The sequence below is a fragment of the Rhipicephalus microplus genome, unplaced genomic scaffold (genome assembly GCF_043290135.1).
Source record: "Rhipicephalus microplus isolate Deutch F79 unplaced genomic scaffold, USDA_Rmic scaffold_65, whole genome shotgun sequence".
In the NCBI taxonomy this organism is placed as follows: Eukaryota; Metazoa; Arthropoda; class Arachnida; order Ixodida; family Ixodidae; genus Rhipicephalus; species Rhipicephalus microplus.
This window is the reverse complement of record NW_027464638.1, coordinates 956,229-973,884: the sequence shown is the minus strand read 5'-3', so window position 1 is coordinate 973,884 and position 17,656 is coordinate 956,229. Positions and strand designations below refer to the sequence as shown.

Genomic DNA, 17,656 nt, shown 5'->3' with positions numbered 1-17,656 from the left:
AAACAATCCGACGCTTTCCGCGATCTTCGACAACGCCTACAAACGCCGCCGATCCTTGGTCACTTCGACACCGAAGCAGACACAGAGGTCCGCACTCACGCGAGTAACCTTGGCCTCGGAGCTATTCTCGTGCAATATCAAGATGGCGTGGAACGCGTCATCGCCTGCGCTGGCCGCACGTTGTCATCTGCGGAGAAGAACTACTCGACGACTGAAAAAGAATGTCTAGTGCTTGTATGGGCCATTACGAAATTCAGGCCCTACTTGTACGGACGCCCCTTCCGAACCGTCAGTGACCACGACTCTCTCTGCTGGCTAGGGAATCTGAAAGATCCTGCGGGCCGTCTCGCAAGATGGAGCCTTCGGTTACAGGAATTCTATATACCGATGGTTCACAAGTCTGGCCAGAAACACAGCGACGCTCACCATCTTTCTCGCGCACCCGTCGAGATCGCTGCAGAAGACAAGGATGAAGACTTCAGCTGCCTTGCTTTTCTCGCATCATTAAACGTGGTTGAGCAGCAACGCGAAGACTCAGAACTGCAACCACTGATCGAATACCTTGAGGGACGTCGCCCACAACCAACACGTCAGTTTGCACGTGATTTGTCATCTTTCTGTCTACGTCAAAACATTCTCTACAAGCGCAACTTTCATCCAACGAAAACTGTTTACCTGCTCGTCGTTCCTGCTGCTCTCCGCGATGATATTTTGCATGCTTGTCACGACAAGCCATCGTCAGGGCATCTTGGCTTCGCCCGTACTCTGGCGCGGATCAAGGACAAATACTACTGACGGAAACTTACGAAAACCGTCCGGCAGTACGTCAAGACATGCACAGCCTGCCAGCGCCGCAAAAATCCAATGACGAAACCAGCCGGTCTGCTTCAGCCTTTGCGGCCCCCTCACGCACCTTTTGAAAAGGTCGGGATGGATTTACTCGGCCCATTTCCGAAGTCTACAGCTGGTAACCGCTAGATTGTGGTTGCAACAGACTACTTGACCAGATAATGCGAAACACAAGCCGCCCAGCGAGCAAATGCTTCTGATGTGGCTGACTTTTTTATCGAGAATATCGTTCTTCGCCACGGTGCTCCCGCTGTCGTCATCACAGATCGTGGTACTGCCTTTACGGCACAGTTGCTTCGAGAGATTCTGTTGCTGAGCGGCACGACCCACCGAACAGCAACTGCGTACAACCCGCAGACTAACGGGTTAACGGAATGCCTTAACAAAACAATTGCAGATATGCTTTCGATGTATGTCGCCAAGGATCAGAAGAATTGGGACGAAATCCTTCCGTATATAACATTTGCCTACAATACGGCTCTACAGGAAACCACCGGCTTTGCTCCTTTTCGTCTGATTTACGACTGCGACGTCACCACAATGCTGCAACCAACTCTGCCGGACATGATTACCCCGGACGCAGATGTATTCGTTCAGCGTGCCGAAGATGCCCGGCAGCTAGCACGCTTTCACATTTTATCGCGGCAAAATCAAGATGCTCGAGGGTACAACATCCACCACAGTGCAGTAATATATGAACCCGGTGACCTAGTCTGAGTTTGGACTCCTATACGTCAATGTGGACGCTCGAAAAAATTGTTATGTCGGTACTTCGGATCCTACCGAGTTCTTCATCGCATTGGGGAAGCTAACTACGAAGTTGTCCCAGCAGACACATCGCACCATTCTCGTAGACCACGTTCCTCGGATGTGGTTCACGTCTCTAGGATGAAGCGTTACTATTCGCATTGACTGCAAGTCAAGAACTTTGTGATGTGGCACTTGCCTTCAAGACAATTGTACATTTCTTTCTCGCTTCTTTTTTCCCATTTCTTTTTTTCTTCTCAATGGACACAGACATTTTTTTACTACCTCTCGTTGTTTTTCGGAGCCACAGCATTCATGTGATGCTTCCTCTTTTTTTTTCTTTGGGGAGAGGGTAATGCCACGCTGCGTTAGTGGTAGAAGAGGAGAGCGAAGAAGTGAATGGCTGCAGTGGCTTAGTAAACAGTCGTCCACTTCGAGTCCCTGTCTATCGTTTCCTCTCGCGACAATATGTGCGCATATTTCAAGAAAACCTAATTGTCTGCTGATTCACGATCCTGTGCACACATCCTAATGCATGCAGAATTCACACAGCTTCATGTGCATATATGGTCAAATTCAGGCCTTTAACTCGTCATCACTGTCTTGAGATAATGCAAATTGGAACAATCTTCTGAACCACACAGCATCCTAAGGCCAACTGCAAAACTTTTCACAACATGGTTATGTTTCTTGGTAATGTTGTATAATGATGTCTCACTACACTAATTATTGTAACCGTTCTTCTGTTATTGTTCAATTGAATGCTGACTTATATAGGAGTGAAGCTTCTGAAGGTAGGGGCTTGTCCGTTGGAAGTGTTGGTGTTCGCCGTAGCCAAGCACATGCAAGGTACCCACGATACGCCATGATGATAATGATGGCACTGATTACAAAGACCCCACTGCTTCACCCATTCATCATCGATCCCTTCGTGAATATGCCGTGTTTCGATGGCTGCCACTAAGTGCATTGCGATACTACTATTACTACTACTACTTCCACTACTATTAAAAATGAAGAACACAAGGCGGAGGCGGAACAGAGGGCTTGCAAAGTGGCTGCAGCGCGGGCTCGCTATCAGGACCCGGAGGTGAGAGTTCATGAAGCCGAAAATTGGACGCCAGTGCCGGCAGCAAGCACAAGCCATTGATTCAGAGGCGATGAGGGCCCGTGAAGTTGAATCAGCATGAGCTCGTGGACAAGCGGACCTGGAGCAGAGGGCCCACCAAGCTAAAAAGAAACGGGCACAAAGAGAAGCAGATCCTGAGCTGAGCCCGTGAAGTGGTGGCGGCATGAAAGTGGGGACAAGCGGATCCTGAGGCTATGCGGGCACGGAAACCTGCAAACAAGCGCTTAAAGCAGTCACTACCTGAGGTTGCTACCGCTGATGTGCAATTTAAGCGTGATTTACTAGATCCCAGTTTTGGCCACAGCTGCAAGGTACGACTGCTTTTGGTTCGACAACAGCTTGACCACAATCTTCACGATCAAAAACGAGCAATCCCACACCAAGGCTATGGCTGTGCTACCGTGAGAGTTTGCCGCCACTGCTTCCCGTGAAGTAGATTACAGTGAGTACAGAGTGTGCTTGCTCTACTTGCAAAGACTCTTTGGTGGCTGGTAAAGTCCCCGTGACAAGCGTGAATCTTTCTATGAATATCTTTCTACGATCGAGTGGGCAAAATGTACGAAAATTCACAGTTTACCAGATTTACCTCCGGACCTTTGCCTGCTCATCATTCACTTCGTGGATATGACAGAATTTTTCCTACTATTCCCCTTACTCAATGCACTTCAATGGGCTTGTAAGGAATTGTGAATAAATATATTAAAATGAAGCATGTAGACGCTCTTCAGTATAGAAAGGATGAATGATCACTCAATGACAAGTTCCCCATGACTTTTCTTGTTTGTGAGATCACACTGGTCTTGAGGCTTTTCTGAGCGAAAAATTGAAGAGGTAAATAGAACCATATTTCAAAGGTGAGTTTACTGCACCAAATAAATTTCCTGTATACAGAGATAGCTCTGAGTGATTCTGAAGCTCAGCAAATGCTAATAAGATATTTTATTTCGATTTTAGTCAATTTTCTCATGATGCACCTACCAACATTGACAGCATATAGCTTGAAGTCAGGCGACAGTACTAGTTTTGGTGACTTCATGCAACACTCTGGCTTGTTGGGATGACAACAGGTACCAAAACTTCTAAAATGGTCACTTTTGCATTACCTACAGAGCCATGGTGTGGGGCGATCAAGGAAACATCTCAACATCTTGTGCGAGCACCTGACAAGGAGCTCAGACTGAGCTGTGATAGCAGAGTACAGTAGGAACTGAGACTAGCTCTTAAAACCACACTGTAATTACTTTTTCAGGGTGCACCCACGCTTAGTAGTACATCTTCTACGCTCTTGGGGCTTGGCCTTTTATTTTATGCAAAAAAAACCAACTGAAGATATTCATGTCAGTACCTCTTCAAGTGTAACATGATTGCACCATGAAAAGTGGACTAAATAAAGTGCAATGTTGGTGTGCTGGCACTGGTTCCAGGTTCGATACCTAGACCACAAAGCATCACTTGTCAACTAAGAAGCTTTATTTTTGAGAAATCCTTGTATATCTTGTAACTTCGTGCTAGAACTGGGCGGCTGAAAATTTTCCCTTTCATAACCCTTTTTCTACTTTGCAGGATTCCACAGAACTAATTTGCAACATTCAAAATAAAAAGTACTACACGAAGTTTTTCATCAGGAACAATCTGCTACACAATAGTGTAATGTTGCAGAATGAATGTTTCTGCAGTGCTGTGCAGTTAATGTACAGTTCAAAATTTATTTTGCATAGCAAGCCTTAAACATCCAGGCAGGTAACTGGACAGATGTAAACCCTGCCACAAGAAAAATGATGGCGATGAAATGTTGGTTGTTTTAACGCAACTCTTCAACACTAATAACAAAATAATCAAGAAAAACATGCATGAGCATGAAGGAGCTTGGAATTTAATGAAATTAACGAGGTATTGAAATGTTTGTAAGCTTAGTTGATAATTAAGTACATTATAAAGTTGATCATATTTTTCAAAAATACTATTTATTGACATTCTGTTCTATTATTACCTTTATTTGTAATAATCGGAGAAGGTGACAATACGACCACTGGCGATGTTACCTTCTGCTGTTCTTTGTTTTCTTAGCACATTATTTCATAATGAATTAACAACTCGCCCAACAATTCATAGTTAAACTATATTGATTCCAATGTATCAATCAAAATTTTCGAAAATTTTGCACTATGCCCATTTAGCAGCAGCCCAGCTGAAAGGGCCTACAACGAGAACTGCATGTTTTGAAGGATGAAAAATGTTTTTTTTTTCGATATTTTTTCATTTTACTGCTTACAAGAGAAAAACAAGTGGCAAAATAATTTTTTCCAACTCAATAATCACCACATTTTGCTTACTATATACCAGCAGTTATCACTGAGGCTCTGTAATAACTTGTTTTACAATGCACAAGTGTACCAAAATCAATTTGCAAATCGTAGCAATGATTTCATAAATGAAAAGCAGCATTGCTTTTCACTGTTTAAAAACGTGAACGCTGAGGGAGAAAAGCAAGTGGGGAGAGCTTACCCAAGTGCATGCATCCCCGTATCAACTACAAGGCGACACGCACGAAGCATTTCTTGGGTCAGATGTCCATACCTGATGCAAACAAACAATGCAGTGGTTGTTAGTTAACCGCATAACGAAGGGGTATCAAAGTTACATTTAAGGATTCCACTCACTTGTCATGGAGAGTTCTGTAGACACCCAGCTCATAACCAAGGTATTCACTGTAGAGGCCCCAGCCCTGCAGACCACAGAAAGAAAGAACTTTCAGTTTTTTTGATCCTGCTGTACTTTGTAACCTTTATTTTAGTTATACTAGTTTGTCACCGAAATACTGGCCAGTGCCACTAGATTATAGTTAGATAAAACTTGAGAAGGCAGTAGAGACCACGTCCAAATGACTGAAGCATGGCAGTCGATTGCCTTTGACTGAAGAAATGCTCCATATATATATATATATATATATATATATATATATATATATATATATATATATATATATATATATATATATATATATATATATATATATATATATAAGGTCTCGTTTTTCCGTGTTTTGACACAATAATAATGAGATCTAACAGACATTAATGCCAAGGAATGTACAGGGGCAGTTATTAGAACCAATGGAATGTAAATAAGAAGAAAGAAAAGTGGATGAAAAAATAACCAGCCGTATATACTCCCACTATATATATATATATATATATATATATATATATATATATATATATATATATATATATATATATATATATAGTGGGAGTAATAATTCAATGGGCCAGTTAGTCTTCGTGAAGGTATGGGATATGGCACAACGGGAGCGTTGTCAACAAGGATAAATATATTTATTTCCCAACAGTTTCGGGAGGGGACCTCCCTTCATCAGGGGATGAGTTATATATATATATATATATATATATATATATATAAACAAGAAACGATGCAGCTGCTGAACAGGTTTGCGTGCACAGTGTAACAATTTTTCTGCTTAGCATAAGGTGACCAATTAGCATAAAGTGATTGGCAGCAGGCACCTTTTAGCCTTTGACTGTGATTCAGCACCACAATCCACGAACTTCAGCATAGCATTAAAGGAGCCCTGCAACACTTTCCCAAGTTATACAGGAATAATCTCACTATTAGTGTATCACACTTCACGAACCACATGCTGCAAACGTTATTAGAATCCGTGAAGTATGAGGGGGTTGCATGAAATTGGAGCGCAATTCCAGCACTTTCCCTCTCCTTTCTAATCAGCGAGCCCACGAAAGCTCTGCAGGGAGAAAGATGACAAAGGGGCAAGAAGATGCATCCCTTGGTCAGTGCATGTCATGACCTTGAAAACTTTCTTTTCTTCTTTCTTTTCGAACATGCAACCTAGTTTCTACGTGATTGTATGAGATCACATTGTGTAATCTTGCAGTGGCCATGGTAACTACAATGCTCAAATCAGACAACTGCTGCGGATGCTGGTATATGGTGCAGAAATTTAGGAATATGGCACCATTTGCAGAAAGAAGAGGGAGTGGTTTCTAGTTGCCCTCCAGAATCAATTGTAAATTCTAGGCCACGAGCCATGTTATAAAGTTTTGCTCACGTGTTCTTGGGAGCCTTGACTACCGATTGACAGCGCTTTCCGACCATGCTTAAAAAGTGTGGCAGGGCCCCTTTAAATCAAAGTATAGCAAAAAAACTGCCATGATTTCACACATTGTAGCCATCTTTTTTTTTTTTTGAGCAGTGCTGACAGAAAAAGCAGTGTTTTCTAGAGTTGTGAATAGTTATGCATACCAAAGTGCGTATTTTGTTGAAGCAAGAGCATATCCGTTTCTAATTAGGTGATGAAAGTTAAAGGAAATGCCTTTGACAAGTGGGTATAAAAATGTACTTAACTAAAACGTTGTGCATAACAAACAATGAATACCGTAACTACTCACGTAGTGAACCCACCATTTTTTTTTTTCAGAAAAGTTGATGCCGATTTGGGGGGAGGGTTCATTACGCACGAGAGAAATAGTCACAGGAGTTATAACAGAAAAAATTTCGCATGATGGTATTCCGAAACTTGATGTCCAACTGCTGCTGGCCTTCAATTCATTAGGAGGACTACAGAGCTTCTACTCAAGAACTTGGCTATCTACAAGAGAAAAGTGTCCTTGTTTTGTCCCTGCATGACGAAGCTTTTTGTAGCCTGAAGCTTTTGTTGTTTTCTCCAGCAACGAATGTGCACGACTCAGTGCCAAAGTGTCATCCAGCTGCTCGGTTCCCATTTAAAATTGTCTGTGTAGCTAGCCTACAGGCCGATCAACCCCTGCGCAGCAGGTGTCAAACGAAGTCCACTGCAACAAACCCGACTACCAAAATGCAGCGTCCGATAGTGGCGCATGCATTGCGGGTGCACATCGCGCCATCAGTACAGTGGGCGTGGTTGCACTTTATTTTTTTTAATTGTCTTCGCGTGCTATACTTTCGTGGTGCTATAAGCAAAGAGGTTTCTGCTGCATTATACAAGTGGCACTCTGCCGCAAAAGGTGCAATTTTTAAATTTTGATCGACACTGTCTGCTATAGAGTTTCCTAATATACACTAGAGAGAACTCTGGCGCTAGTCTCTATGGGAGCTGCAACGCACGGCGCTTCAGCGAGCATGGAAATGATGGGTAGTACACACATTTGTCTAATCTTCGTACTTCTGGCCTGCTTTTGGCTCCGTGTGTGTTTGTGTGGCTTGGAGCTGTTTTCTTACGAAATAAAAATCAGCAAATATTCAGCGGTTGCGCTTCCCCACCTTATTTCTTTAGACTTACCTTTCTAAATCCGGTCACGAAGTTCCAAAGGGTTGAATTTTTCTTTCAAAACAAAACCAAAACACAGTAATAAACGAAGCCGAAAGTACGATTCGCCGCCCGCAAGTACGAAGACTAGGCAAATGTGTGTACTACCCATATTTCCCATGGTCGCTGAACGATCGCAGCGCCAGAGTCCCCTCTCGTTAATTTTAGGAAACTCTATGCTGTCTGCACTCACGGTGCTCGTAAATGTTTTAGCAAGGTTGTTTAACTGTGTTTTGACTTTTACAGCATCATTATTTTGTGATATAATAGAGCGATTGAATGTTGTTTAGGTCCTCAACGGCACTGGTGGCTATCTCATTGAAATAAAATAAACAGATACATGAAAAGTAATTTTTTTCCAGGGATCAAGATGGGGGTGGGCCATTGTGCAAATGGGTTCATTACACGAGTAAACATGGTATACAGTAAAACCTCGTTAACTTGAACTCGGTTATTTTGAAATCTTGTTTAATTCAAAGGATTTTCGTGGTCCCGTACTTTCCAATGTAAGTTTGAGTGAATAATTTGAAGCGGCGGCCAGCACCAGTCTGGTTAATTCGAAAACTTTGGGTGCAATGTGCCAGTTTCAGATCTCGATTTCCCTGCAAATCAGTCGACACAACGGCTCTTAATAGCCACAAGGCAATGCAACATAGTAATACTAATTAGTGGTAGCTGAAGCATCCCTGTCTCGCTACTTCTCGTACAAAAAAAGAAGAAGAAAAGGATCTCGTGGTCAACCAAAATGTGTGCCTGCAGAAAACTGAACATGGGTGATTCCATGAGAGATCGACACGGGTCCAAAAGTTGATATTTTAGATTTCATTGAGTATTTTATATTTCGTGCACCTCTCACCAGGTAGCCCGAAAGTCAACATCATTTTATGATTAACGGCATAACTTACGAAAAAAAATATAAAACTTCACCAACACGGAGGCACCAATTTCGTCACCTGTCATTTTCGAAAATTGCAGATGCTATAAAAAGACAAATATTTTTGTTTCAAGGAAGATAATTTTTACCTGAAATGCATGTCTAATGAAGAATGAATTCATACGGTTTCAAGTTTGTAGACCTCAAGAAAATAGCTTTTAAAAATGTCTAATTTTGCGACAGTTTAAAATAAGTTCCGTATTCCCCATTTTTTTTCTCCGAAAGTAATGCAAGCAGCGTTTTCAAAGTTGACACGTTTCAAGGATATAGTGTGTTCATTAGGTACATAAATTGTTGCTGCCATAGGGCAAATGTAAATTTTTATATATTGCCTCAAAGTTCTCACATTGGCAAAAGTGTACTCCACTGACATTTGAATAATAAAAAAACCCCATCTTCAATTTTTTCTTAAATTCTCGTAAATAGACAACCGAAGGCCATCATACAGTAATATAGAAAAACATGTTACATTATTTTGTGGATACTTACGCACAAGTATCCACAGTGCAAATGCAAAACTGAAGTATAGTACGTTAAAATGAATTTCACAATGTTTTTGTCGATAAAATTACGGGAGGCGTAATCTTTGTCCCTACTTTGAACCATATGATCTAAAGCATTGCCTCTGAGATGCGGCGCACAGCGATTCATCTGTAGAGCAGACTACGTATGACAACTTGCCCTAAAGCGTGTTCTTCAGTCTAATGCGGCAGTCTTCGTGCCCCAAATGATAAAAATTTGTTATGAATCGTTTATGAATTCATTCAACATTCAATTCTTTTACCCAACGTGTTGCAAACACATGGCCGTCACAGCAGCTCCATCTGTGTGTCAGTAATAGAGAGGCAACACATATTAGAAGTCTCAGTGCTCTACGTATAAGAGTGAATTCAGACACTGTAGAATACCGCGTTCAAAATAGTTACTTCTATCTGCTAAAACAGCCTTTCTTCACCAAATGCGGTCACGTTTACTCGCGTTTGAAGCTTATTGCCGCTTTTCCGTTCCGATTTCTAGATTTCTCAACTTATCAGCGCATTCTCGAAAAGCTCTCATTTGTACCCCGAATATTGTCGCTAAAAACAAAATAATGCAACATGTTTTTCTATATTACTGTATGATGACCTTCGGTTGTCTATTTACGAGATTTTAAGAAAAATCGAAGATGGGGTTTTTTTATTATTCAAATTTCAGTGGAGTACACTTTTGCCAATATGCGAACTTTGAGGCAATATATAAAAATTTACATTTTCCCTACGGCAGCCATAATTTATGTACCTAATGAACACACTATATTCTTAAAACGTGTCAACTTTGAAAACGCTGCTTGCATTACTTTCGGAGAAAAAAAAAAGGCAATACGTAACTTATTTTAAACTGTCGTAAAATTAGACATTTTTAAAAGCTATTTTCTCAAGGTCTACAAACTTGAAACCGTATAAATTCATTCTTCATTAGATATGCATTTCAGGTAAAAAATATGTTCCTTGAAACAAAAATATTTGTCTTTTTATAGCATTTGCAACTTTCGAAAATGACAGGTGATGAAATTGGTGCCTCCGTGTTGGTGAAGTTTGATATTTTTTTTTTCGTAAGTTATGCCGTTAATCATAAAACAAAGTTGACTTTCGGGCTACCTGGTGAGAGGAGCATGAAATATAAAATACTCAATGAAATCTAAAATATCAACTTTTGGACCCGTGTCGATCTCTCGTGAAATCAGCCACATGCTTCTCAGCAACACAGCAATGACGCGCAGGCAGCATATTGCATGTTTCTAGGAACGTCAGCGGGTGATGATTCACTCATTCTTTCTGGGATCGTAAATAATTTAATAAAGGATAGTTTGGAGGAATTCACGATGTACGTGAATCTCCAACTGCCGGTTGCTCCAGCAATTAACACCTTTGCACTGCTGGCGGCGTTCATGTCAGCAACACCTACTTCGAAAACTAAGTTTGAAAGTTTAAAGGATCATTTTTCCTAGCCAGAACACATCGCGAGTTTCGTCATACTGGTTGTTATTAAATTCCTAATTATACCAGAAAGAATGTGCGAATGGTCACATCATGACGTGCTGACGCAGCGAGGTGCAGGCGACATGCTGCCCGCGTGTCATTACTGTGTTGCAGTGAAAATGTCTTCTTTTCCGTAGGCGCACATTTCCGTTGATCATGACAGCAGGTTTTTTTTTTTTTTTTTTTCAGTGGCAGCAGTGAGACCCACCGTTTCCCCGTGTTTGCAGCAAAATTAAGACCAGGTATTGCTAGAAAACATAACCCTCAGAGCCGCAAGCTAACCGGCACAGCAAACAATGAGCACTGATTACTTTGTACAGTTCTAAACTCCTTGCATCCCACATTTTGAATGTTCTATTAATTCTAAAACTCGCCTAATTCGAAAATTTCTCGTGGCCCCAGTGACTTCGAACTAACGAGGTTTAACTGTATATTGTATTTACTCACATAATGTCCACAAACCTAAATTTTGACATCAAAACTGGTTTTCCCCAGGAATTATCAACGTATCGAGAACTCATGGTCACAGTGAGAAATTATGGCAGTGATGATGCTACATGTTTGCCACTATTTGAGGTGGCAACCACACATTTTTTGACATTCATTCTAAAAAAAAAAGTATTTGGGCCATACATCAATAATTGTCATCTACTTTGAGTACTTTCCTCGCGTTATCACCACGATTCCGGTGGTTCGCGGCCATAAGTAGCGCAGGCGTTATCAGTGTGACATAGCCTTCTTGACAGGAAAGTAGGGAGTGCCGGGTTTTCAAGAAAAGAAGTGCGAACAAGTCCGATGAGGATTATTGTTGTGTAGCAGAACTATTACCCGAATACTCCATTTTTTTTAAAGTGCTGTTTTAAACAGTTTCTTAAAGAAGCATTGTAACGCCTGCCGTCAAAGGCTACGGAGTATATGCTCAAGCGCAGCAGTTGAACTGCTCCCAGGCATAAACGGGATACTGTCCGGCATAGTTTCTCTAATGGTAAAGTTAGATGCACCATATCTCGAAGAGGGTCATAGACAGCAGGAAGCTGCAGCCATAAGAAGATGCATGAGAATGAGTGCTGGAACATCATCTACAGTCTTCATAAAATGGCATTCGCGTAAGGGTTGCATCATCACCCGCAGTGCATGACTCAACAGAAAGCTCTGCTTTTGCTGTCACTAGATTGACAATCCAGTACTGCACGAGATTGCATGACGCCCAGGCCTGTAGCCAGGAACTTCTTTTTTGGTAGGGGGAAGGGGGGGGGGGGGTGCTTGTTGAAGACCTTGAAAAACACCTATTCTCAATTATTCTTCGTAAACCATCTTCTTTCATTTGAATTTTGGGCCTGAAGAATGTGCCTTGCTCTTGGCCGCCCTGGCTACAGGCCTGAAGAAGCCGTAGATGTTCCTTGCTCGGCATGATCGCAGGCTCGTCTGAAATTTGCCAAGAAAGTGTTTTTTTTCTATCACCCTATGATCAGATAAACGTTGCTCTTTGCTTTCCGTATGTAATCCTGCTTCCGAACTTTTTCAAACAAGCATTGACATGTCCCTGCTTACAAACAAAAGAAGCCACAAATTTACAGTTTTTCCACAAGCGCGCACTCAACCGGCAGCTTAGGTGCACAGGTTGCTGTAGCAATGTTTAATCAATGGTCCACATACATTATAAATTTCGTAAGGCTGGCCTTTGTTATTTTCTTGCCCTTTTTATATTTTTATACACAAGCATCATTTATCAGGAGAATGAGAATGGAAAGGTGAAACTCTGTGCATTGGAATTATGTGCTTGGTACAATAGAGCTTTGAATGCATCATGCTGCAACCTATTGGCAAGCGTGGAAATTAGCTGGGTTGCACAAGCAGCAGCTTTCCACATTAAGGAATGCAGTTGTCAGGCTGTATGGCTGGTCTTGTTCACATGTCTGAGCTATACTTTTGAGATTACTGTATGTTGGAATTTATTGCTGGAAATGAAACTTTGCTTTGCTGACAGCACACCCTGTCTGATCTGTGCCTTTTTGACCAACCATTCACTACAAGGCCACAGCAAAGGTGCAGTTGAGTCTTCACAATTCTCTGCGTTGGTTGTTTCTCGCATTTTATTACAATTTATTAACCGCCCTTCACATGAACACGTAAGACTTAAAGAGGTATAAATACTTTGGCCTCGCATTTGTTTTACTGCAGCATGTGACAGATAATTTACAGGCCTCTCATTATGAACCAGTCCAACTTTCGGCTTGAGAGAGCTCCAAAAACGACAAGTTGCCAAGTGTACTATCACTGCCTAGCGTGTGCAACTTTCAACCACATCAGCCCAATGAACTGCGACACATTTCTGCACGGTCGGCATCAAGAAGTTCTTTCAGACAGGAAACAGGACAGCAGTGTCGCCAAACACAAGACTTTCAACGCATGTGCCATGACCACGGACTCGTGAGCGGCTGCCGAGTAATAATCTGCTAATGCAAATGTGGCTAAGAAAAAAATGGCAGCTATGACGTCATCATGGATTGTGGCAATGTGGTCACGAGAGGAAAGTAAGGGGGTCACCAAGGGTCACCTTTGAGGGTGTCAAATAGCGCGAGGGAGTTGATCGCTCACGCAAACTTCACAATTGCTTTAAAGTACCTTACAAGCTACATTTGCAGTTGATATTTTGTAAATGATAAATGCATATTCATGAGAATCGATCCCGCACGCTATCACGGCAGCGAAATTTTGTGTCAGTACCCTTTTAGAAAAAGTTTTAATGGTGATGGGATGTATAATGAAATGAAAGCTGATGTTGGTGTTCCACTGCTGAGGAACCCTTTCCTAAGAGAAAAATTAGGTAAAAAAAAATGACTGCTATGCAACAGATAGTCAGTTACAGCATTAAGAATAGATACCCCTCAGAAACTTTTCTAATTTTTAAAGATATTGATGCTAGGTGAAATAAAACTGTACTGCACATACAGCTTGATGTCCTCATTCTAATAATACTAGTAATTTTCAAATAGCTTAATGCTTTCATATCTTAAGTGAAATGCATAAGTGAAAACTAGCGCATAATTGTGCAGCTATTGAAGACCTAAGTTAACAGAATAGAGCAATGCAAAATGCTTCCCTCCCCAATGTTCTTTCGAGTGCCAATAAGCAACAATTTCATTCCTTTGGCAAGCATTATTCTATGAGTTTTATACCTGGTGCTTCATCTTCAGTGACTGGTGCCCATGTTAATTCAAAATATTGTCACGATGAGTCACAAGTACTGGGGGATTTATTGAACGACCGGGTAGCTAGCTCTAGGACGATGCGTCAGTCGTGGCTGGCTCTCGAGCCGAGAAGAAGCACGCAATCTTCTTTCTTTCCTCCAGATGGTAGAGCCGCTCTTGCAGTCGACCCACTACGTGTGGGTGGCATTATCCCCCCTTCCGAAAAGAAAAAAAAAGTCCCAAAAGGGGGAAAAAAGTACATAGCACCACCACGATGTTACGACACAGGCACGTGAAAAAAAAAAGAAATTGGAAATTCGGATAAAGTAAAAGTAGAAATTAACGAGCGTGCCAATATAGGAAAAATCAGTGAACGAAGAAGCAAGTTCACAAAAGTAAATAAATAACATAAAGAACAGTGTACGGCAAGTAAAAAGTTATGAACAACGTGCAATAAATGGTTTCATGCGCAACACATGAACGACATCCGACCTCGGTCGTGTCCTACTCCGTGCCTGCGATGTTGAGTCCGGAACCACTTCGTATTTCACGTCACTGACGCGACGTAACACTTTATATGGGCCAAAGTACCGGCTCAGTAACTTTTCACTAAGGCCACGGCGGCGGACGGGCGTCCACACCCAAACTCGGTCTCCGGGGTTGTAAGATACTTCACTGTGGCGGATGTTATAGTGCCGTGCGTCTGCCAGCTGTTGCTGGCCGATGTGTAGTCGCGCGAGCTGCCGGGCTTCCTCAACACGCTCTGCGAATTCATCGGCGTCAGTTGCCAACTCGTCTTCGTCTTGACACGATAGCAGAGTCCAGCATGGTCTGCACTTCGCGGCTGTAGAGAAGCCGAAATGGCGTAATCGCGTGGTCTCTTGCACGGCGGTATTATACGCGAAAGTCACGTAAGGTAAGATCCGGTCCCATGTTTTGTGCTGTACGTCGATGTACATTGAGATCATGTCTGCGATGGTCTTATTCAGTCGCTCGGTAAGTCCGTTGGTTTGCGGGTGGTACGCAGTTGTCTTTCGGTGTCTGGTGTTGCTCAGTTTGAAAACCTCGTCCATAAGCTGCGCCGTGAATGCCGTCCCTCTGTCCGTTATTATACTGGAAGGAGCACCGTGTCGTAACACGATGTGGCGCATGAAAAATTGTGCTACCTCAGAAGCTGTGGCTCGTGGGATCGCCTGCGTCTCAGCGTAGCGTGTCAAATAGTCGGTCGCGACGATCACCCATTTGTTGCTGTCCGCAGACAGGGGAAATGGCCCGAGAATGTCTATGCCGACTTGGTCGAATGGCGTGCAAGGTGCTTCAATGGGCTGAAGCAAACCAGCTGGCTTAACAGATGGTTGCTTTCGGCGCTGACATTCCCGACAGCTCTTGACATACTTCTTGATGCTTGCCGAAAGTCCTGGCCAATAGTACCTCTCACTCACTCTGGCAAGTGTCCGTGAGTAGCCCAGATGACTGGATGTGGGCTCGTCATGGCAAGCGAAGAGGACGTCGTCTCGCATGTCTCGAGGAACCACCAGGAGGTAGGCACGGTTGTTCGAACGAGTGTTCTTCTTGTACAGCACAACATCTCGAAGGCAGAACGACGGCAACGAGCGGGATAAATGACGTGGTATGATTGTGCCCTGGCCCTCTAAATGATCGATGATCGGACGAATCTCTGCGTCATCCCGCTGCCGTTTACTCAAGTCTGATGAGCTAATGGCACCCAGGAAGCCTTCGTCTTCCTCTGCTTCCTGACTGTTGACATGAAGGGGTGCGCGTGACAGTGTGTCAGTGTCTTCATGCATACGGCCGGACTTATAGACGATGGTGACGTCAAATTCCTGCAGCCGCAAGCTCCACCGTGCTAGCCGTCCTGAAGGGTCGCGCAGGCTTGCCAACCAGCAGAGGGCGTGGTGGTCCGTCACTATCTTGAAGGGACGACCATAAAGGTACGGGCGAAACTTGGTGATTGCCCACACGACTGCGAGGCACTCTTTCTCCGTAGTGGAATAATTCGCCTCGGCACGGGATAGAGAGCGGCTGGCGTAGGCTATCACCCTTTCGATGTCCTCTTGACGCTGAACGAGCACTGCACCAAGCCCAACGTTACTAGCGTCAGTATGAACCTCCGTGTCAGCATCATCGTCGAAATGAGCGAGAACGGGTGCTGATTGCATGCGCTGTCGCAGTTCATCAAAAGCTGCTTGTTGCTCGTTTTCCCAGACAAACGGCGTGTCGTCCCTTGTGAGACGAGTCAGAGGTTCTGCTATCTGTGAAAAGCCATGAATGAACCGGCGATAGTAAGCGCACAAACCAAGGAAGCGCCGGACGGCTTTCTTATCGACAGGAGCTGGTAATTCGGCAACAGCGGCAAGCTTGTCTGGATCGGGCCGGACTCTTTCGGCGCTAACTACATGTCCAAGAAATTTTAGTTCTTCATAGCCGAAGTGGCACTTCTGTGGCTTTAGAGTGAGGTCCGCCAATCGGATAGCCTCCAGCACGCTGCGCAGGCGCTGAAAGTGCTGCTCAAACCTGGCAGAGAAGACCACCACATCATCAAGGTAAACAAGACAAGTCTGCCACTTGAGCCCTGTGAGAACAGTGTCCATCATGCGCTGGAAAGTTGCCGGCGCTGAACACAAGCCGAAAGGGAGTACTCGAAATTGGTATAGGCCGTCTGGAGTCACGAAGGCTGTCTTTTCGCGGTCTCGCTGATCTACCTCTATTTGCCAGTACCCGCTTTTGAGATCGAGAGAAGTGAAATAATGGGCACGACGAAGTCTACCCAGCGAATTGTCGATACGCAGTAGCGAGTACACATCCTTTTTGGTCACGTTGTTAAGTTTTCGGTAATTGACGCAGAAGCGTAGCGACCCATCCTTCTTTTTGACAAGCACGACTGGAGATGACCACGGGCTGTTGGATGGTTCGATAACGCCATAGTCAAGCATCTCGCGAACTTGCCTACGTATCGCTTCACGTTCTTTAGCCGACACGCGGTAGGGGTGCTGGTGTATTGGGCGTGCGTCCTCGTACGTGATGATCCTGTGTTGAGTGATGGACGTTTGGCGGATCTTTGAGCAACTTGCAAAGCAAGACCTGTACTCGAACAAGAGCGCTCGCAGCGCAGTTTGGTTATCGGTGGACAGATCAGGATTGATGTCAATGTTGCTCATTGATGTGTCTGCGTTATCCACTATTTCTGACGTGAGACAGTTGGTTACGTTTGCTACTTCGTGGGCAAACGCTAACGAAGTGCCACGGAAAAGGTGTCGATGCTCGTTGCTAAAGTTGGTAACGAGCAATTCAGATCGGCCGTCACGAACGTGTATTACACTTCTCGCTACACATATGCCTTGCTGCAGGAGGTGTTCTGTGTTCTAAATTTGTCTCGGCCACCACATCGCCATCGCTCAAACCACAGCATGTTACGTCGACTAGAACACTGGCTCGGGGAGGAAG

At 43.5% G+C, this 17,656-nt stretch overlaps 1 protein-coding gene across 8 annotated transcripts in view; it reads right to left on the bottom strand.

Moving 5' to 3' along the window:
* Positions 1-17,656, bottom strand: part of LOC119161370 (uncharacterized) — a 199,479-nt gene that overhangs the window by 67,392 nt on the left and 114,431 nt on the right. For all 8 annotated transcript variants that reach the window (XR_012889357.1, XM_075885056.1, XM_037413807.2 and 5 more), the window contains exons 14-15: positions 5,386-5,450; positions 5,231-5,302 (exon numbers count right to left, since the gene is read on the bottom strand). Coding sequence is in view for 7 of the 8 variants with exons in the window: in XM_075885056.1 (XP_075741171.1) it covers positions 5,231-5,302; positions 5,386-5,450 (137 nt within the window). In the remaining variant the exon portion in view is untranslated. The remainder of the gene's footprint in view (positions 1-5,230; positions 5,303-5,385; positions 5,451-17,656) is intronic.